General features: G+C 38.3%; 1 protein-coding gene across 7 annotated transcripts in view; it reads left to right on the forward strand.

The window, feature by feature from the left end:
• KALRN (kalirin RhoGEF kinase) overlaps nucleotides 1–23,669 on the forward strand; it is a 4,346,166-nt gene that overhangs the window by 3,708,418 nt on the left and 614,079 nt on the right. For all 7 annotated transcript variants that reach the window (XM_044074926.1, XM_044074921.1, XM_044074920.1 and 4 more), the window contains one exon: nucleotides 132–259. In XM_044074926.1, coding sequence (XP_043930861.1) covers nucleotides 132–259 — 128 coding nt within the window. The remainder of the gene's footprint in view (nucleotides 1–131; nucleotides 260–23,669) is intronic.

A 23,669-nucleotide genomic window follows, 5' to 3' on the forward strand; every position in this document is an offset into this window, starting at 1 on the left:
TCTTAAGTCATTGTTTGTACTTTCTTATGAAATGTCATTAACTGTTATTATGTAACCTTTAGCAAGTGATTTGTTTACTGTTTGCTATGAAGAAAATAACTAGTGACAGCTGCCTCTGTGTTTTCTCACAGACTCTAGAAGATGGGTCCTATCGGGGAAGCTTTAAGGATGCTGGTTATTTGCCAGACCCATTGCCAACATCAGCACCTCCACGAAATGCAGAGGAAGAACAGAAGGCCAAAGCTCTGAGGGGGAGGATGTAAGTACAATCCTTTTATCAACAAAAGCATCTTGGAAATAAGCTGTTTTTTGTATACAAATGATTGCAGCTGTTTTGCAAATATCAGACTTGAAGTAAAATTTTATTTAGATGATGGTGCACAGAAATTAAAATTATTGCCAAACTTGGCAGTCATATCCACTTTACTAGATGAATGGTACTTCAGGGTCAATGATTAGAAAGCATGGATCCTCAAAGGTGCTACATCAGTATTGAATATCCCTTAACAGTTTTTATCTGGTGCTTGGACTCAGTACTGCCTCCATGAAAAGAGTTTAAAAGTAGATGCTTGTTGAGACTGTAACTTCCCCACTCTGGGCCAGTAATCAAGGAACTTCACTCCTCACCACTGACACTTGAGAGAGATGTTCACTTGGAATACAAATGGCTACACTCAGTATTTCCAGATGCAGACCTCTCTCTGCATCAAGCACAATTTCCCTTAAGAACACACAGGTCACACACATAGCCTAGGGCCTGGATTTCTCTGTCTGTCTCCCTCCAGGTCCCCAGTAAGACTACTCGCTGGTGCAGCTGAAGAGATAATTCTTCAGGTGAGTGCCCAAGCCAAGTCCTCCACCACTCTCTCACTGTTAAACCAGTGATTCATGTCCCTGCTCCAAGTAGCTTTCACACACGCGTGCGCGCACACACACACACATACACACACACACACACACACACACACACACGGTAAAGGCTGACACAGATTACCTGCTCTACCATCTTTGCCCAGACTATAAGGCAGACTCACTGTCACCAGTCAGTTGCTATAAGGCTCTTAAAAGGGTATCCAGTTATACTAAGTGAAGTTAATATTAATACAAATGGTAATGTTGACCAAACAGCAAGGCTTTCTGGAGTGGCCAGAGTTATTACCAAATAAATATATGAAAATACTCTAATAATGTAAATATTTTTCTAAAAAGGAACAGCCACAATGAAAAGTTTAAATATATTTAATAATAAAGGAACAAAAATGCATTAAATATCTATTTACAGTAAACACCAGAGTTTCAGTCACAGGAAATATTGAAAATAACACAGTTGGAAAGGCTCACATAGTTACAGAAAAACAATACTTAACTGTTCTCAGTATATTTTCCTTACTGATCTAGAGAATTACTTTTCCTACTTACTGAATAGAGCAAGACAAGGTGATGTGGGTGAGTGGTCCTTGTTGTCAGAACCAAGACAGAATACAGAATACTGGGAGCAATCGCCTACTAATATATAAATATTATTTCTGTCTGATAGAATGACATCACACATATTTGGTCATCTGACTTTGTTTCCCGTACTATAGCCCATCACTAGACGCTGCAAGGTTTTAGCACCTATGTGCTATGATGCACACTAGACATTTAGCTAAGTGTTATTAAAGCATCTAGAAGCTATAAAACAATGAAATCATTCCACTCTTCCTACAAGAGCTCTAAACTATTTTCTAGCACAGACACTCTGTCTCTGGCTCCATTCAAAGCTGTGGGGTAACATCTTTATGGCTTAACCCATAAAGTGATTTAATTTCAGATATATTTTAAGGTTGGCTGGACTGAGAGTAACCTCTTCTGTTCCGGTATCCTCTGTTAAAACATATACATATAATTCAATTACAATTAAGCATGTACATTTCTTTTATTTCCAGCAAGACACACCGATACATTTTAACACAAGCAGCTTTACAAATAAATTTTTCAACGCAAGCATCTGTACAAATTAGTTTGATATAAAAATGATGTCTAATTCTTTACAAAATTCCAGCTAGCTGTACTGGCATATGTTACACATCCACTGCCCTATGTCTGGCATAGCTGGCAGTACCTACTATCATCACAGAGACTATTATATACTCCTGGAGTAATGCTCGTTTTTCTCATTTTTGCCATTCCCTTCCTTCCATTCTGCCCTGTCTTCAAGAAAATGCATCAGCCATAGTTTTTCTGTCCTAGGTTCTAAAGTTTGACATGCTATACCACAAGGCACATGTGATTCTTCATTCTTTTTCTATTCAGGAACAGCCTCACAAAAGCAGCCCAGTATCACTGCTTCTCCACAATAGCTTGACTTAAACTCGTATTATCAATACCTGCTTTACTGAACTACATTCTTCTAACTTCTTTTATGTCCCCCTGAGTGCAGCAGGTCTTACATTGTATACTGGTATTGTATTTACTCTTCTTCTTCTTCTTTCGGCTTTTCCCAGTTAGGGGCCACCACAGCAGATCACCTGTCAACTCATGATTGGCAGTGGAGTTTTACAGTGTTGAGTTGCCAGCCCGGCGCCCAACCTTCCACAGAAGGCACATACACACACACACTCACACCTTGGACCAATTTAGAGTGTCCAATCCACCTACAGCATGTCTTTGGGATGTGGGAGGAAACCAGAGCACCCGGAGGAAACCCACGCGACCACAGGGAGGACATGCAGACTCCGCACAGAAGGCACCCCAGCTGAGGATCAAACCTGGGAACCTGTTGCTGTGAGGCAGCAACGCTAACCGCTGTACCACCATAGCCGCCTGGTATTGTATTTACTCTATGATTTCATATTTTGTTATAAGTATTGTGTAAGCTTTATTGTAAATATTGTATAAGCTTTACCTTTGTCATTACATTGTGTTATTATAGTGTTGTGTTTACTTCTGGGCTGAGGTTGAAAAGAGCTTGCATTAGTGTTCTAACCTGGTTAACACAGTTAAAAACACAGTTAAGTAAATAAGTACCTTCAAGTTTGCTATCTCATCTTGAACTGTATTAGAGTTTGATCAGTCAACATCAACAGAGCCAAGGCCGCCCACTTTGTTTTGTCATCAGAATATCACAGGACAACTGTTTTTATTTATTTTTTCTCTGTGCATTGTGTTTTATGGGCACCATGCGACATATATACATTTGCTAAAGCTGTTATTTTATTTTTCACTTTTAAACTACTGCACTGTTGAAATACTCCCGTGGTTTCACTATATTGTTGGAAGTTATTACAGTTTAAATGTGTTACTCTCACATTGCTCAATTCTGACTGTTTGTAAGGGCATCAAATGACTGTTTTTTACACTGTTCTGAAGCTGTTTGAATTGCTATTTTAATGTTATAGTTTCACTGTAATGATGAATTAATACTGTATTTCTGCTGGATATTGCTTTGCTTACTACTGTCTACTCCATGCTTTACTGTGAAACAACTACTTCCTCTCTAACTGTCCTGGGGCTCTAATATATAACTCAGCTGCAAAAACTGTTACTATTCAAATCTCATTTCTGAAGCTCAAGTAATATCTCTCTGTAGCCTATCCTCCATTATCTGTACTCTGCTTTAGTATCCCCTCTGCTCTACTCTGCCTTCTGCCCCCCCTACTTTCCCTTGTTCTTACCTTTTTTACCTGCAATTTAACTAACTGTGTTGTGTCTCTCTCATTTCTTTAGTAACTTGCCCTGGGTGCTCCCTCCCTACATTTTAAGCAAAGAAATACCTCTGGCAAACTCCTAAAAACACCTTGAGTTCACCTGCTTGCCTGGTACTTAGAAAGCTACCACTAAAAAGAACCGCACCCCCTACAAGATTGAGTAAATGTATGTGCTTACAACTAATTTCTCTGCTAACTTGTTGTACTTCCTTTGAGTTAGTCTGACTTTCCGTGTGTGCATTTTTAGCAGCCCACCGCAGACCGCTTTCCTTCTCCCCCCTCCTGTTAACCCTATCTTAGAATTTTTTTTGATTCATCCCTGCTGCTCACTGTCTCCCTCCACCTCTAGGTGGCAGCACTTGCCTACTCAACCCCGCCAGTCACTCTTTATATACCCAATAGGTTTAATCCTCACACTAGAGCCTCTAGCCAGGAGAGAAAGCTGTGATCTAATATTCACACCTGGTAATATCCCCTCCCTCCTTACCCAGCCTCCCTCAGTAAGAGCTGACTAAAATATCTTGCCTAAAAAGTAAAACAAGAAAGAATCATATAATCTAGTACAAGCCTCATCTCTTTAGTTATTTCAACTGCTTCTTGCAGTTACTTTTTGCTGCTGCACTCTCCTCTTTTGCTCTTCCCGCTCCATTCGCCCTGCAGGCTCACTCTGCTCCCCTACCCTGCCCCCAATTCCCACCTGCCCCAGTACTCCTACCCTTATTCATCATTTGCCCCTCCCTCTTAGTCCTATTACCCAATTACTACACCCCTTTAAACTCCTCCCACCAAAATCCCTCCCTCCCACATTCTTCCAGTCATACTCCACCTACTCACCCATACTCTTCTCCTCTCTCCCTTAATTCCTAGAATACCTCAATCCCACTATAAACCCTCTCTCATTATCAGCCTTTCTCTCCCCTTCACATCTACACCTATCTCTCTCTCTCATCTAACATGGTCTCCTTAAATTACTACACTTTCCAGGTCCAGTGTCAACTTTCTCTCATCCTAATTCCCTTATGCTATGCTAGCTCATATTCCTCCCTTACTTGTCCATTACTACCCACAAAAGTAACCTCCATACAATTCCATCCTCATCCTCACTATTACTCACATTTCCACTCTATCTCCTCCTTTCTCATTCAGCCCAACCCTCTCCACCTATTCTACCCTAAATTCTTCCTCTTCACCTGCAAAGCTAAGATACTGTCACCTAATCTAATCTCAAAACTCCCTGAACACATTCCTAGCAAACCAAAATTTCTAAAAGACATTTCCTTCAACAACATAATCCAAGCCGGTGATATCTATCCCAACCCCGGTCCTACTCACTGTAATAACACCAACCCCTCTACTTCTTCCTCCCACATTAATAACCTAAAGATCATTACTATCAATGCACAGAGTATTTGTAATAAAGCTCACCACTTCCATACTTGGCTAAACCACAACCAACCTGACATCCTAGCCATAGCTGAAACTTGGCTCAGACCCTTCATCTCCGACTCAGAGATCCTGCCCCAAGGATACAATATTCTCAGAAACGACCGACTAGGAAAAAAAGGTGGTGGCACTGCCCTAGTCTACTCCAACCTCCTCACCTTAATTCCCCTCCAAATTCCAATCCCACAATTCCAAAACACCAAACTAACTGCTGGACTACTTAAGCTAAACAAGCACAAAAATATTTGCTTCATTGCCCTCTATATCTCTCCTGGTAATAATAGCTCAACTCTCGAGGAGATTCTCTTATGGGCATCCACAAAAATTAACTATGAAACTTATATCTTAGGAGACGTAAATATTGACTGGAACAAAATAATTAGCCCCTCTCCATCCCTATGCATCAGTCTCTACAACTTTACTCAAATAATCCACTCTATCACTCGACCTAATAAAACAAATCCCCCTGGTTCCACTTTACATTGGATCCTAGTCTCAAATCCTAACAAAATAACCAGCTCAGGCACAATTCCAGATACCATTAGTGACAACCTCCCAGCCTTCATCCATCGCTCCACTAGCTCTTCCCCATACCAGCATCAATACATTCGTACTCGTAACCTCACCAACTTTAACCCCACCACTTTCTCAAACTTACTCAAACAAATGAACTGGCAAACTCTAAAACCCTTCCCCTTGACAAAGCCATAGACTACTTCAACTCCATCCTCCTTGACACTCTAAACTCCCTAGCCCCCCTAAGATATAAACAAATAAAAACTAATACAGTTCCATGGCTTTCCAAACAAACAAAACAGGCTATGCACCAAAGAGACAAACTTTGGAAGCTCTACCAAAATAATAAACTGCCCACTGCCCTGCTTCAATATAAACAGCTCCACAACCTAGTAAACCAGCTAATCACCAAGGACAAAAAATCCTACTATATCAAGGTCTAGTCCAATAACAATAAAAACCCAAAGCAGTTCTGGAATTCTGTAAACTATCTCCTCCATCCAGGCTCAAAGCATAATCCCTGTCCTGACTCAAGCAAATCCGACCCAGAACTAGGCACTGAATTCAATTCATTTTTCATAGAAAGCATTTCTGCCCTTACCAAATCTTTTCCTAAAAATAACCCAACTGCCCCTCACTCTCAGCCTCCAAACTCTCCTAACAACCCTCCTCTTCTGTTTGAGCTTAAACCCGTCTCCACAAACTTTATAAAAAAAACTCCTTTCCAAACTCAAACCATGCAGTAATGCTCCTGACAATATTCCCCCTCCTGCCTAAAATATGCTGCAGATGGTATTGCTCTCCCAATCAGCATCATTATAATCAGATCCAGAAATTAATCCTACATCCCCAGACTTTGGTGCTCAGCTTATATCATCCCTCTCCATAAAGGTGGCAAAAATACAAGTGTCTCTAATTTCCACCCCATTGCTCTGCTCTCCCCAATCTCTAAAATCCTTGAAAAATGTATTCACCACCAACGTATGCCATTCCTAACCCAAAACAATCTTCTCACATCTACCCAGCATGGTTTCCACCCAGCCCACAGCACCATAACCTCCCTTCTGTCTTTTCTTGAAACTGTCAATCAAGCCAGAGACTCTGGACACCTAGTTTCTACTGTTTTACTAGATCTGTCTAAGGCATTTGACACAGTTTCTCGCAAGCACTTACTCAACCATCTCTCAAACCTTCACCTCTCAACAAAAACTCTATCCTGGTTCTGTAGTTATCTAGCAGACAGATCTCAGGCAGTCAAATGGAAGAACTCCATCTCTTCTTTCTTACCTACTCCTACAGGCGTACCGCAGGGATCCATCCTTGGGCCCATGCTTTTTAACATTTTCATCAATAGCTTCCACACTGCTATTCCAGATGCAAAAAGCATTCAATATGTCAACGATTCTACGTTAGTCTGCTCTGCTACTAACTTCTCTGAACTGCTGACAAAAACTCAAACTGCATTCTCCACAACAGAAAACTGGATGCACCAAAACCACCTCTCTCTCAATACAAATAATTCTAAAATCCTACTATTCCCCCCCCCCAAGACATACTCCTATAACAAAAATGAATTCAAAGTCCTTAGCCAATCCAACTCACCCATAGAAGTGGTACCTTCTGCTAAACTCCTAGGCAGAACTGTTGATGAACACGTCAGGTTTGACACCCACATTCAACAAAACATTTAAAAAAACACCAAAAGCTAGGTATGTTGTATAGGAACAATCACTGTCTCTCTAATTCCACTAGGCATACTCTGGCCACTACATATCTTCTTCCTTCCTTATTATATGGTGCTCCTCTCCTAACCAACCTGTCTGCCTCTACAACCTCCAGACTTGAAAACTTCTACAATAAAATCTCTAAATTTGCCACCAATTCCAAACATTCCACCCATCATTGCCTCACCCTTCAATCCTTGAATTGGCTAGAAATTTCTAACCACCTGGACTACCTGCAACTATCCACAGCACATAGACTTATATTCCATCCCACAAAATGCCCTGCTCTAGCTAACATCCTTCCCCCTTATATTCCCAACAGAACACTTAGATCTGAGCAGCAGAATCTAATTGCTATCCACAAACCTAAGCGCCCTGCTGGCCAACTGCTCCTCTCTTATGCTGTAGGCAAAAAATGGAATTCCCTTCCCTCCACACTAAGAACCACATCTAACTCTGACAACTTCAAAAGCCAACTTTTCAAACACTTGTCCACTAAATGGAAATGCACCTGCCTCCACCCCACTTAATCCTTGCTATCTCTATGGCCTAGGGGTCCTTTCCCCTGGTACTCAGCTCTCTTAATTTCCCACAGTCTCATACCTATAACCCTTTACAAGCTCTCTTTAACTTCTTTAGCTTCACTATCTTTAACCAACTTAAAATTCCTAGAGCTGTGCTCACTTGACTAAACCTGAAATTAATGTAAATATTGTGAATAATTTTCTACTTTCTACTTTAATTATGCATATAAAGCAAGCATAACCTGATTCCTCAACAAATGTAATTTAACTGACACTCTCTCAACACTCATTTTCCCTTGCACCAAAAGTAACTGAATCACCCTTAACTTCTCTCTTAACAGATTCTTCCAACTATGCTTGTTGTAAATTCTTACTTGTGTTTCCCAGTACAATGTTATCTTGTATACTCCTGCATTTTATTGTAATTTGAACTTGTACAATGCTTTCTTGGAGCTTTTCTCCGCGGGCCTCCACTGAAAATGGGTCATGTTGACCCAGTGGACTTCCCTGGTAACCAAACTGGAAATAACTAAATAAATAAATAAATAAAATAAATAACACTTAGGAGAAGACAGAGTTTAATTTTGCTGTGACCTTTGACATGATTAATCTCAAACTATGGAACTTTTGTGAGAGTGCTCCCTTTTGTGGGTCTGTTCAGTCAACTTTTGCAGTATGAAGAAATATTTAATAATTTGGAATTTATATAATTCATTATTTTCAATATTAATAAATACGTTTAGCATTTTTTTAAACAAGAAACATTGTTATACTGAATTATCACTTTGACATAGGAAATCCTACATTTATATAAATGAAAACAAACCATATTGACATATTTTCAGTTGAAAAATTATACATCACATATAACCATCTACGCAGTCATTAAATTCCTGCCTTCCCTTAAACCTCATTCCTCCAAAACATTATTTTGCATGCATTTTTCTCACAGTTCCCATTTTTTTTCTATATAATTTGCTCCAACCCTTGTCTAGAGATCCCACTTCCAGTTCTTTTATCTCTGTCACTATAATCGCTACTTCTAGTACAGTTGGTTTAGACTTTGATATCCATTTTCTAGTAACTGATTTTTTTTTTTGTCAGCCACCAGAATTAAACTCAACAAGGCTATACTTTGTCTAGCAATTCTGATTCTGTATCACAGCTTGAAAAATCATGTCCTTAGTTATATCCCATTTGCTCACCCATTACTTTTGACAGAGTAGTCTGCAGGGAATATTTAAAGTCTGCCAGCTTATTACACTCCTAAAAAATATGTTCTCAATTATCTCTTTCTTTCCCATCATACCTCCAACATTTGCAATCTGTCTGAGGAAAAAAATTCTTTGGAGTCTGCTTAGGATATAAAAATACCTATGCAGATACTTCCAAACAAAGATCCTACATTTTCTAGACTTTGTTGCATATTTGAGAGCTATATATATATATATATATATATATATATATATATATATATATATATATATATATATGTGTGTGTGTGTGTGTGTGTGTGTATATCCTCCCTTTGTTTCTTTGTGAATTGCCTATCCAGTCTCTCTTCTCAATCCTCTCTAACCTCATCTGATTGATTCCTATAGCTGTCATACAATATTTTATATGCCCTTCTGTTCTAGATGCTACTAAAACCTGTTCCAATGCTGGTCTTTCACTTAGGATTCCCCTATTCCTTTCTCTGTGTCTGTACTCTGATATCAATCCTTGAAAGAGAATGCAATCTCTCAATCCTTGAAAGAGAATGCAATCTCTAGCCTGCAGTCCAAATGTATTCTTGGCCTTTTCCCATTGTATTCCCTTTCTAATTATATATTTGACAATTTTATCTGTAATATAATGGGAGCTGTAATATTGTATTATAATTAATTTCGTTATAAAAAAGAAGATTCATCTGATCAGTACTTCCCAAAACTCAGCCTTCATCTTTGATATAACTACTGTACTAATGGGAAGAAGACAATGAGACCACTGAGTCACATACATTCAAGTTTGCTGTCATTATTTGATCAACAACAAGCTTACCTTAATAAAATGGCATACTTAAAAACATAAAGAAGTCAATAAATCGTTGACATAAAGTCACAGGTTAAGTTGCATGCTTCCTCAGCTTAGATACATCTACATATTTGTGTTTGCAGGTAACTGCACACTCTCTTACCATCATAGCGCAAGATAAACTTCTTCAAGAGGTTCTGTATACTGGATCTTTGGTACCTTACAGACAGAAGCTATATCAACACCCTACAAATCTTGGACATCCTTCTATTGAATGACGATATACATCGTAACTCCCTGTTATCACCCAACCTCAAAGAGAACTGCACATAAGAAAATACCCACTGGGGCATACCCCTCAACTGTCCAGATTTTTGCCTCATATTTTTAGTCTGTTCCTCATAAAATTTGTGGTTTTCTAGCAAATCACTGAGGAATGAAGTTAGTAAATAATGGCATACATTTGAGTTTCAGACTTCATATCCTTGAGATAATGCATGCTAACACAAATTATGTTACTCTAGCAACTTTCTAAATTTATTATAGTAATATTTAAAATCTTTCCCACTTTTTGGGCCTTTGTCCCCCCATTACTTTAGGCTTTGTCCAAATTTCTTGAGCAGAGAGATTGAGAAGTGTGCACTGGACTATCACACGTTTCACCAAATAACAGCAAAAAACAAAGTAAAAAACACATGGTGATGGTTTTTGGACCTTCTGTATGCAAGCATGTGTGTATGGGAGAGCTGAGCCTGCCTTCCCCCTGCTACTTACCTGACTCCAAGATCGCAAAACACAAAGAAAGTCAATAATACTGACTAATGTTTAGACAATGTGCTTGCACGTTTTTTAACACAGCTAGTTAACAATGTATGAATGTACTGGGTGCCATATAGCACAGTGGCTGCCAGCAGTACATGGTAAGTGGTTCCTTCAGTGAATGGACCTTCTTACCTAAGCAATCAAAAGGTTATCTCGTTCGCCATATGTTATATAGTTTGATTATTGAAAATAAAAAACAGAGTTTTAAAAATGTAATATTGTGTAAAAACAAATAAGTGTTACTCATTCTTGGTTGTTAGAATTTGCCTGCTTATGGTACTGTTTGCATGCTAGGCTTTGCTGTTGTGAACCATGCATATGGCTAACCTTAGTAAAATGCAGAGACAAATGGTGCTTGTTACATTTCTATATAAATGTAAGACATAAATGTAAAGGAAATACATCAGTCCAGATCAACTTACATTACTCTGTCATGTTCCTGTCCCAATAAATGACTTGAAATGCTTGTCAGCTGATTTATGGTTGTTTGTATCTGACTCACTCAAGCTTATAACAACAGTTTTGTTTGCTGCCAGTTCAGACCCGTAGCTCCTTATGGTGCCCAGTCTTTCTTGGATCTTAAACGAAGTGACTCATCAGCTAATAACAGCAGTATTAGAAAGTGCAAAACGTTATTAACAAAAGGACACTAAGATTGTTAAATCAAGGATGTCCTGCAGTAGAGAAATGAATCAGTCAACCTGTCACTAATTCATGTTTATATATTAATGTTCATATTTTCATAGCTGAGAGCCCTACATCTTATTGAGGAGTGTGGTGTGAAATGCAGTGGTGGATGAGAGGAAAATTCATTGCCAATGCCCATTTATATCACATTATACCTGAGATATTGCTAGCTGTTTGTTAGTAATTATAAAAATGAACAATATTTCCATATGTGATTAGTACTTAAAAAAAACCTTGTATGTTCTTGAAGAAAACTTATACTAATAAAGGTGCACATCTTTCGAGATATTCAGTGTTATTTACATTGCTAATTGTACAACTAAGTGTATGTTTTCATATGTCTATAAATATCTCAGTAAAAATGCATTCCTAGAGGAATTTCATGTTGGCATGCAAAACCTTATGTCTGGTTAACAAAAATATTCTAACAATATGTTTTTAGGTAGTACAATTTCTAAGATATGACAAAGTGTTTGTGAAAGTTTAACAAAAAATATAATTTATGGTTTGCGTGCATTACATTATATTATAGTATTTATGCAAAGACTATGAATGCAGTGACTATTATCACTGTAAGAATACTTACTGGTAATATTGCTATTTGTACAGTTTAAATAACTGCAATTGTTTGCAGAATGTTTACATTTGTTTATCTTAAGCTTTTTAAGTTTATTTTTCAGAAAATGGTCTGGAATGCAAGATGTGTGTAAGCAGATAGAGGTGTGACATTCCACACCACATAGGTGTTAATGAGCTAATGTGGCTAAGCATGAGGGTCACATTTTTAGTATCTGAAAAGTTTTGTATCAAAAATAGAGGCAGCAGACAGAAGATGTGGGGTGTGTGATATTTGTTTATAAAACATGATGAGGTGAACTGTGAATCTGCAATTAAAAAGAATATCAGTACATTACCATAGTAAGTAAGGATGTGGAGGAAGCAAGATTTTTGAAGAAAAAAATGTTTGAGAGTAGCATAGTACTTTTTGAAACAAGATGAAGTATGTTGTTTAGGAGATGCTGTAAGTGATGGTCTTGGTTTGTAGTTGTACTGAAATGCATGACAGTGTGTGTGTGTGTGTGTGTGTGTGTGTGTGTGTGTGTGTGTGTGTGTGTGTGTGTGTGTGTGTGTGTTAGTTTGTTAGCTGTATATGTGAAATGATCTAGAAGACCCTTTTTTTTTTTTTTACTATGACCCAGGTCAGAGCAAATTACAGTATAAAACATGACACCACATTAAGTGTAGTGACACTTAATTACAGTATAAGTACAGTATAAGTACATGGGACCATAGTAAGTGTACAGACCTTTAATTACAGTATAAATACATGGCACTACAATAAGTGTATAGTTAAGACTACAATTCAGTAATAAAGATGAGTTATAAGATTTGAAGAAACAAGGTAATCACAAACACTCACTCACTCACTCACTCACTCACTCACTCACTCACTCACTCACTCACTCACTCACTCACCCGTACAAGAAGGACATGACTGTAGTGCCAACAAAGCAGTACTGGTTTTTCTAGTACTGAAATATAAATAAACTTCAGATAGTAGCATCCAAGCATTACAATTTCAGAATGGTAGGTTCAGAGTTCATCCCTGAAAATCAGTAAGACTTTAAGCAAAGTGTTAGTTTCACATATAGTGAGTTTGAGCAGAAAAAAAAAACTGACATGAGAGTAGTGTTATATATTAACATTTTATGAGGGAGGGGTACAGTTACCATCAGTTACTTGGCTGTTAGTTTGGGACTATAGTGTGAGGAAAAGAAGGGGTTCCAGTAAAAGAAAAGAAGAATGCTTAATTTTAGGGATAAGTTTATTGTTCTCTCAGATGTAAGGAAGCTGATGTCACAGTAACTAGTACATTGACTTCAGTTATCACCCAGGCCTGCATCTATTGGACCTGATGGTACCATGAACCGACCTTTATCCTAAGCGAGCAGTGGTACTCCATTAGTCCAGCTTTTGGAATAGGCTGTGAAGGAAGAATTGGCACAATAGTCTGGAGGACTGTTGGAGGAAAATGTTACATTATGGCAGCAGAGATGAATAATAAACAGGAATCTAAGATTTTGTTGAATTCCATGTGTCCTGTTAGTATTTTTTTTCTTTTCACTGTGTCGACTTCACGCCACTTGTGCATTTCTATGATGAGGAAAGTATGAAGGCTAGATGGTGGATCACCTGCAGCCTTCATTTGCAGGGAGTTGTGATTTTTCTCTATTCCTTTTTAAGATGCAAAGTATTCAGGGATGCCAGCTTAAGAAACATAGATGAGATGTGCCGTCACATCACTATCCCAGTGGGAGCACCTGCCAAAGTTATTGTATCCATAGAAACACTGAGCTACAGCTATTACAAATTAAATTCTATTTTTATAAGTTGAAATTCCTGAATAGTGTCCACAGCAGTCATTATTGTGACTATATTATCATTTTTAGTTTGTCTGTGTATGCAAAAATTAGATTCTAAGTACAGAACAGTGAAGGAAAACAAAAACAATTTTACAGGTTATAAATATAGGAAGAAAAAACACATTACGAGGAGTGAGTGTTGTTGCTTGAAATGCTCAGTGCTAGAAATTGTCTGCTTTATCCAGTACTCAGTCCACATATTCTAAAATTTTATGGAATTTCTTGGAAAAATTGAAAGTTGTTGATTGCGTATACTTCTTTTGTGTTTCTATTTGAGTAGTCTGTTGCTGTGTTCTTGCTAGGTGACTTAGAAAGCCTAATTTTCTCCCCATTAGACAAGAGCTGAGCTCTTCTCTTGTTATCCTGTACTTTTAAATCAGTCAGTACACAAGCTTCTGTTTGTACCCAAGTCAGGAGCTCTGTCTTTGCATCATCAGGCCACACTATGTTCCTTCAGTAATTTTTACTTGTGTTTTTCTTTGCATACAGCATAATGTTTAGCACTGTTCTGTTTATGTCTACAGCAGCGGAAATTTCTAAGGAGGAATAAAAAGTAGTTAAATGTAAAATGTTTATTCGGGCATTGAAAGAAATGCTGAAATTTCAGTGTCTTCCTGAATTAAATGCACATCTTACTCTGGCGTTACCTTCTGAAATGTATCCTGGCAGATGACTAAAAAGCTGAACAGAAGTTCTGTTTAGCTGCAGATGATTATAGCAATTTCATGCCATGACTGTTTCCTTCATTTTCCACATTGTTTTAATTGGATTGGAGAGGCTTGCAAACATGGTTTCAGATGGCTTCATGCAAAGGTCGTGAGAGGTGAGAGCTTATTCATGCATATGAACTGGCCAACTGGAATACAGAGTAGTGTGACAATACTTTTGGAATCATCCTTGGTAGAAAGATATTCACAAACAGAAGCCTATGTAAAATAAGGTAGCATGCTTCTGTCAGCGTTTTGACAGTCTTACAAAAATATTTCACATCTGAAAAGTTGATATATAGCAGTATAAGAATAACTTTAAAAAGTTATATAGAGTGCTAAAAACTTTGTTTCCAGTATGTATTGTATGTTTCATTTTGGTCAGTGGGAAGTTCATTCTTTCATTGGATTTGATGCCTGATTTATCTTAAAAGACATGAACAGGACACCGGTCCACCTCCTCTCACACTCACACACTCACATATGCACTCATAAGTATGTGCATGCATGTGGACACAGACACATGCACAAACATGTACGCACACCTGTGTGCATGCATATGTACAAACATGCACTCACAAGTGTGAGCATGCATATGTATAAACTCATGCACTCATGTGTGTGCATGCATATGTACAAACACATATGTACTCACATGTGTGCATGCATGTTTACAAACACACATGCACTCACACACGTGTGATGTATGTGCACATAGACACACTCACACTTATCCTGTTGCACTCACATCTAAGGCCCATTAGAAGTACCACTACTTTGTCTGTGCTGCCACATCCTGACATAATGACCTGCTACTGATAAAAGGATCATTAGAAAAAAAAGTTTGTGTGCAGTGAAGTTCACTCTGTCAGTACTAATAAGGATAAACTAGGCAGTAATTACTTATGACAGGAATCTGAAGATGCTAGACACAGTGATACTAATGGATAGAGGGGGGAATGTTCTGCAGCTGGGTAAGTCCATTTGTGTGAGGGTAACAGGTCTCTAGGAGAGTTATATGAGATTTTTACAATTGCATGAGCTGTAACTGGGGATATTGCATCAAGTGTTAGAGGAAAAGCTGTATTTATTAATCTGATCCCTCTACCCTTAGATATCCAATCCAAGTGACTGTTGGGAAGAGACCTGCAAACCACGCTTCCCCCCATATAAAAAGAGTCTGTTGTTGACTGAAAGCATTTGTAGTAATATTTTAGATTGTGAGCTGAGTAATTTATTCATTGTTGGCTACAGGACCGAATAATGTACAGAATGTACTGCTAAATTTGTAGAGAGTTCATAAAGTCATTGTAATGCTTTAAAAGATAGGGTTTATCTGTCATAAACAGTAACTTACCTAGTTTTGATATGAATATGGGTAATTTCAATAGAAGAATGTAAAATATCTATTCTGTGTAGAAAGAACAAGAGAGCAAAAATGTTGCTAGTTGAAACCAAAAGCTCTATATTGAAAGTGCAGTATTATGAAATCTTCCCCAACACTCTGTAAATGTGTGTATATGCAGCTGCACAGCCATATAAATCAACTCCCACTGCTTATCAGATTGGGTAGTTTTAGAACATTTGGAATCAGAGGCACACATGGAAGTGCTGGTTCACTCGTGGTTTTCTTGAAGACATTAGCTCCCATGATAAACAAGGATGACGCCCTGACTACATCCTATACAACATGGGATGAGTTAGCGACTCTGGCAGGTAACAAGAGAGAGAGGTGAGAAAGTAGATGTGTGTGCCTGTCTTACTTTTGGAGTGGGGGGGGGGGCATGCTGATGTAGACAGAGTGCTCATCAAGCCCTTGTGGAGGCTGGGGCTTTGAGTGATCACTGAGCTGGATGTGACGGATGACTAAGGAGAAGTGTCTGCTCTAGAGCTTAGAGAAGGCACGTCCTCATGGGGCACATGCAGCGCTCTCCCAGTCTCACAGTATAGCGTCAGCATGTCATAGGTACAACATAAGAACAGTCCTGCGGTAGGACAGCATGTGTGATGCTGCTGACTGCTAACTTCTCTCTGTTTATCCTTTTTCCCTGACCACCATTGCTCAACATCAACAGCCAGGGGTAGTACAAGCAGTAAGTCTCTATAGCTCTCTCTGTGTCCCCATTCGCTTTCCTCCCATCAAGGCTGCCTCATGGGGGGATGTATGACCAGGATCATCAAATAGGAGCAACTGATCCATCAACTAGAAGTATGCTAAGGGAACCAAATAGACAAAATTCATGTTTCTGAGAAATTAAATCATGGGATAATGACTCAGATCTGGGGACCTAATATATAGAAAGTGTTGTCCATTGCTTCTGTAATAATGTTTGATGGGTGCAGCTTGTATGACCTGCAACATCCAGTGAAGCGATAATAGTTCCACCCTGTTATATAACAAAATACTTTTTTATCACCATCATTTTCATGTTATAGGTATCAGAGAGACAGTCTACGATGCTGTTACAAAATAAATTATAGAACAGAAATTCTCAGATATCCATAAATCTCATTAAGGAATGTGTTTTTATGAAAGATCAAACAAGAAGAGTCAGTGGATTTCCTACTTTGATCAGTCTCCTGTCAGTATCATTTCCATCTGTGTATAGACCTGTGTAAAAAAAACTTTGAGTAAGATAAACTTCCCGTTATAGATATTTGTTACTTATTTGAGAGTCACAGGAGTTCTGTAAGGAAGGAATATTACAGTTTATTTGTTGAAATAGCTCTAGGCAGAGTGGATTTGAGCAGACTTCTGGGTGGTGGCCAGTCATCCAGGGAGAAGATGGTTCTGTAGCACTTGGCTTGCATTGCTTTCCTCGGTGAAAGCTGTGTGATGTTTTGGTGCCCTGTCAGTTCCCAGGTAAAGGCTAGGAGAATCTGCAAACAAACAACACATGTAAATGGAGGGGTAAGTCTATCCTTGTGTGCTCATCCATGAACTAGGAATCTCTGGATGGCTGCAGTTGGGGGCTGCCTAAAATAAATGAAACCTCAGTGTTTTTATGTGAAGGGATCGCATTCATCATTATTGACTCTCATCCAAGGTACCATGTGGGGCTGTAGGTGAAAAAGGATCTTAGGAATGTTAGCAGGCCAGTGTGGCAGGAATGAAAATTTGAATGCTGTGCCAGTGGAAATAAAGCAATCTCGCAAACTAGTTTTTAAAGCACTAATACTTAATTTTTAATTTATTAACTAGGTAGATGAGAACTGTGGTGGTGGTGCTGCGGTAGCGTTGTCGCCTCACAGTAAGATGTTGTCCTGTTCGATTCTCAGCTAGAGCGTCTTCTGCGTGGAGACATGCATGAATGGGCGTACCTTCATTGAAGGTTGTGCATCAGGGCCGGCAACTCGGCACGTAAAAATCTACTGCCAATCATTAGCGGACCGGAGTTCCACTGTGGCAACCCCTAACCGGGAAAAACCGAAAGACACAACAACAACAACATTAACTAGGTAGATGAACTGGTCATCATGAACTGTCTTAACCATGACCTGGTTTACACTGATATAGCTGTATTTCAAAGAGCAATTTCATATGTTTGTGTGGATATGCGTGGTCTTCTAGTTTATAAATCCTGTTAACTAAGACAGTCTGACTCAAGACTTTGCATATGATACTTAATTTTTTGTAGAGACCTGACTGACATCTTCTTTTTAGAAGTTTACCTTAAAAGACTTAAGTACAGAGTGATGTACAGTGACAGCAGTTTCTTGAGATTTTTATAAAATCAAGCATGCATGGTGCTGGGTTCTTATCTTAAATAATTGCTGCAGTTTGGGCCAAAAATTTTGCTCAGGTAAAATACCTAACACTCTTCAGTAGTCATTGTATGCACTTTATCTAAGGTTACAATTACAGTTTCTTTCATGGCTTCCAGTCAGAGGTGAGGGAAGCCTTATATTGTGAATCCCTGCATTTGATAGTTATTTAACAGTGAATTCAAAAACTTGTTGTTACACTTCTCTAGCATTTTAAGGTACAGAGGCTATACTGGCCCCTCACAGCACTTGATGTGGAAGTGAGTGCACCCCTCACCACCCTAACTATTTACTCATAATATATCTAAGTTCGCTGTACCTTGGAATAGGTCAAATACACCAATGTACTGTGACCTCACACTTCCTATATATTCTTTCATTTTCACGTATGCTTGCACTGCACTGTACAACATTAACATATAATACCACATTTGTTTAGATTAACTGTGTATACAATGTTATTTAACACACAACATCTGATTGTACAGGTCTATGGATGTACAGTAGCATTAGCTAACATATGTTTAATGCCGGGTTTCGTGATCTAGGTGATATGCACAGTAATGTAATCTAGCTGCCAGCATTAACTATATTGACTAGCAGTATATTAACAGTATATTAAGTAGTGTACTATTCTCGCTATCTGATACATATATGCCCTGTAATGCTACTAACATGCAGCACCCTTTTCTTTAGCACTTATTTTGTGTACAGCATCATTATCTAGCATGTAGTGTTAGAACTTCTGATTTGTATGTGGAGTGACATTATTTAAAACTTACTGTGAAATGTCTATGAATCTTGGTGGAAGTATAAATACACTATAGTTATGTAAAACACTATACCACACCTATTTGCCAGTGAGTATATAACAAGACAAGTCTTAAGTTGTGTATAAAATTTGCCAGGCCTCTTCAGGACTTATTGTATAACATAGTAATATTATTTAATGCGCAGTGAGCCATCCACTCATTTGGGTGATTCTGATACTGCTCATTAAATCACACATTAATGCATGAAGTCGGTATTTCAGGGAACAGAATCTGTTCCATTGTCATGGGGACTTGTACACTGCATAATGTCCCTACAGTATGGAACAAAATTGACAGTATAGCTTGAAACAGTAACCATTTGAAATGTTGGGACCCACTAGAGCATGTCCCAAAATGAGGAGACTGAGTGGCCAAAAAATTGGACTTAACTATATTAAGTCTGAGATGCCATTTTCAGAATAATCACTTTTTCTCCGAGGTATGGTGATTTCAGAGTTGGTATATGTATATAAGTTTGGGGGTATGGGGGTGCAAGGGGCTATTCCCAACATTACAGCAGAGAAACCTTGAAATCCCACCCCATGCTAAAACAATTGTCTGTTTACAATACATGCTTTTCAAAAACTTATGCCTGTTCTTTTTTGGGCATCACTTTATATTCCTGCTATTTATCTTAATGAACTTTTTGTGACCACGTCTCTGTAACTGAAAAAAAAAACAGGACTCTTCCATGCTGTGAAGATATAATTTTGTTAAATTTTAAGGTGGCATGCAGATACAGTCTTGTAGTATTTTATTAAAGGTCCTAATATTGGACATTTGGTGCTGTAAACAAACCTATGCAAAAATACATCCTCCAAATTAATTAAAGCAAACAATTAAGCAACTGCACATCCCTATCCCAAATTTCTGACCAGTAAACTGATACATCCCAGTGTTCTTCCTACTGTAAAAAGTAGGCCAAAACAGGAAAGTAAAGAACAAATGGAAAACACATCGAAGGTAATGTAAAATGACAGATTAAAAAGATAAATAGAGTATGTTGGGGTTCAGGTGGGAGATGCACTTAATATCTAATAGTGTGGGATAGAGAGCACACATGACTCATAATGTCACCATTTACCACATTATGCCCTACTCCTAATGATCTGATGCTGTAGGATTAGGGTACCTATCTGATGAGCAGTGACATTAGAGTCCTGTGAGGAGTTGTTTAGCCCACAGTATCATGATTTCAAAGTCTAACTCTTTCCTTCATTTTCTCTGTAAATATTCTTTAATTACACAGCTACACTTTAGATTAATTTCTTCCAGATGCATCATACCCTATGTACACTTGTATAGGAGTGGCACTTGCAAACCTCAAATGTGCACATTCATTTAACATTTCCCTAACCAGCTAGTGGTCTAACTGTTCTTCCAACCTCTGCCTATTAAAGATGTTTGAAATCAAATTTTAGTATTTAATTTATCCTCACTTGAGTTTACATATTCCAGTCCCTTCCACTGTGAGCAACTTGATCGTAGGAGGTCATACCAGCCTGTTTATTCTGTCTGCTGCCCAGCTTTCTTCCTCCATTAGCACCATGGCACAATTCTACAGCAGGCACATCCTTGAATTTCTGTTCTTTGGAGAGAGAGTAATTTAATCTGGCTAACAGTGTGGGTAAATTAACCAGCTGATTCATGATTTCAACATGCATGTGGGTATATTATTATCTTAAAATCAGTTATCACTGTCATTCATTGGAGATGGTTAGAGGTGCAAGTTATTCTTAACTCTGTAAATGACCACTCGTGTCATTTCTCAGTAGTCATTCAGGTAACAAGATCCTCATCCTATTCGTGTTACAGAACGTGCCATTCCTACAGGCAAAGAACGGGATCCAACGCATACTCATCCAGATTAAATGGACTGCTCTTTTAAACTCAACATAAACTGAAACAACTTATAGTAAACGTAATGTTCTAATACTTTCCATGCAAGGTGAGGTGCTTCTTATTACTAGAAGAGTCAAAAGATCTACATTTCTCTGATAAGAACCATAAGTCTGTAATTGCTGGGAAATTGCTTCTTGGAGATGCTGGAAATCTGCAGGTTGTACAGGTACTGTACTGTCCTTCCTGAAAATGGCAATGTATAACAGTGCCAAGCATCTGAGTTATTTATTTAAAATGTCACTTAATGGAGCTCTGTTATCTCTGCCTGGAAATGTACAACAATATTTTACCTTTCTAAGGCACGTTCCCAAATCATCTTGTGATTACTGGTTTATTTGTGCTCTTACCAAACTAATCATAATGTAGTCAATACACATAAGCCTTGACTTTATTAACAAATATGGTCTTCTGCTAAGATAGCAGCATGCTTTCTGATTTGAAATCTGCACTCTTACAGCCCTGTGATTACATAATAATCTTATTCTAGCAGACACTGATTCTTGTAATTTTATTGGTAATTGTTTCACTGGCCTTAAAAGTGCATTCATTTCTTTTGATTGTCAAATTATTTTTTGTTCCACTGCTAACCATCTGCATTGCTGAAAATCTAGATGAATGCTTTATTGACTGTTACTGACTTGACTCACCAACTGGCATGCTTACCAGAAGTCTTCCATGTTACGTGGCCTCGTCGAACACATAGCACGGGTAATGGAATCACTTCTGCAGCGTCTATTACTGTCCTTTTGCTTACAGTGCACTCCTTCCTACTCTTAGGCTCATAGGCACTTACAGGGCTATTGATCAGTGAGAAGCCTAGCCGTACATTCAAATGGTAGTTTTTAACCCTAACATTTTGAATATGAATAACCCAGAGATGGAACAAACAATAATATGTTGGGACATTTATGTGTTTCTCCTATCCATGAGGGACAGGGATGCTAAACTGGGGGGGGTTACATTTCTGATTACCCATCCAGTCATGCAAATTAAGTTTGAACAGAGCAAGACAAGACCTTCCTTTATATGGAGTGGAAGACCATACCATAGTGTAATACATACCTATCCCTCCAACAGGTTCCATTTATTTTGCAAAAGAGATTTAGATCCCTTGAGTGAGTGTCTATGATACATACCATTGGTTTGCAAATGTGTAGTAAGTCTGCCAAAAGAGTATATGTTGCAGTGCTGTATACAAGACATAGGCCACCTTTCAGTAGCCGGTATGATGCTCAGAATTGGGAGAAGGCTTTGAAATGGTCAGAATAGTTTTTTATGATTTAGGCAGTTGATCTTTTAGTGAGAAAGCTTTGTGGTCATTCAGTTTGTGACAAGTGTTTGGACAGGAACATACAGAAAGGAACATTATATTCAGTGAGTCCTGAGTACAGTGAAATGATTACATCTGAAAAGCATATCACTGTAGAGTCATTCCTACAGGCTCCATCATTGTGCTTCTGCTTTATACTCCCTAGTGTAGTACTAAATCAAAGTAATAACTTTTCTGCATATATGTCTTATGTCTTCTGTGCAAGCCAGATGAATTTAGGCCATTCGCTGTGATGTAGCTGACTCTCCTAATAGGGAGTGAATAGTTATTTTATCAAAAGTTTTCATGGTCTTTATTTACGGTTTGTTCTGTGAAGTTATTGAATGTATGACATCTTTTCTGCACTGTTATTCTGTTAGGTATGTATTATTTGTTTATTTATGTTATTTGCAGTTTCTTGTGGTTTCAGTTCAAGTTGACCAATATGTGCTTGTTTCTCTTTAAGGAAATGTGTGTTTACTTGCCTTGGTCTCTATCTTCTATCTGGATAATGAGGTTGCATTTTACTGTTAAATGCTTAAGTGTTCACTTGCTACTACTTTGTATCTGCCTTTGAGATACTGTGTATTACATAGACTAAGATTCTACTTTTCATAGACAACTACATATTCTGTAGCATGTTGGTGGTGTTTTAGATATATTCGTGCATTTCTTGTCTGTGGACTGACAAACCACTCTTCTCATGCAGACCACTAAAGGATGTGCATTTTTGTTGTCTCTTTGTATGTATGCATGCATGCATGTGTATTTCACTGTTTTTTTACTGAGCAAGACGGTGCTTGTGTGCATATTTGTCACTTTGTACTAGTAGTGAGATGTTTGTCCTTCATGATGCATCCATATTCCATCCACCCTTCCATGGATTTCCTGCACAGTTTTTTTTCGGGTGGGGAGGTCATTTCTTTTTTTTTTACTGACATTTATAGGATGTCACAGAAACCAAAGAAATGACATTGAAGTTAGTTTGGGGGTGCTGAGTGCACCTTTATCTAACAATAGGCAGCCCAAATTACAATGACCCTTGCAGGTGGTTATTTTCTTCTCACTCACTTTCGCCGTTTCCTGCCAGCAGCTTTATTAGCTTCATTGTCTGTGTGCTGGCTGGCCAAGAAGTAACTGTACTTCTGTTAATATTTCTTTTATTTCTTTAACTGTTCTCTATGTACAGGGCTTATTTATGATCATTATAGCAAGTAGTGCAATTCCCCTGTAGCTTGGTGTGGGATAATGACTTCTTTCAAAGTCTAATTGGCCTTTATATTTTTTAATGGGGACACCGCTGAGATAGTGGGTGTTAAGACAATAAACCTGG

This window comes from Protopterus annectens, chromosome 6.part0, assembly GCF_019279795.1.
Source record: "Protopterus annectens isolate FY-2018-M chromosome 6.part0, PAN1.0, whole genome shotgun sequence".
Classification (NCBI taxonomy): Eukaryota; Metazoa; Chordata; order Ceratodontiformes; family Protopteridae; genus Protopterus; species Protopterus annectens.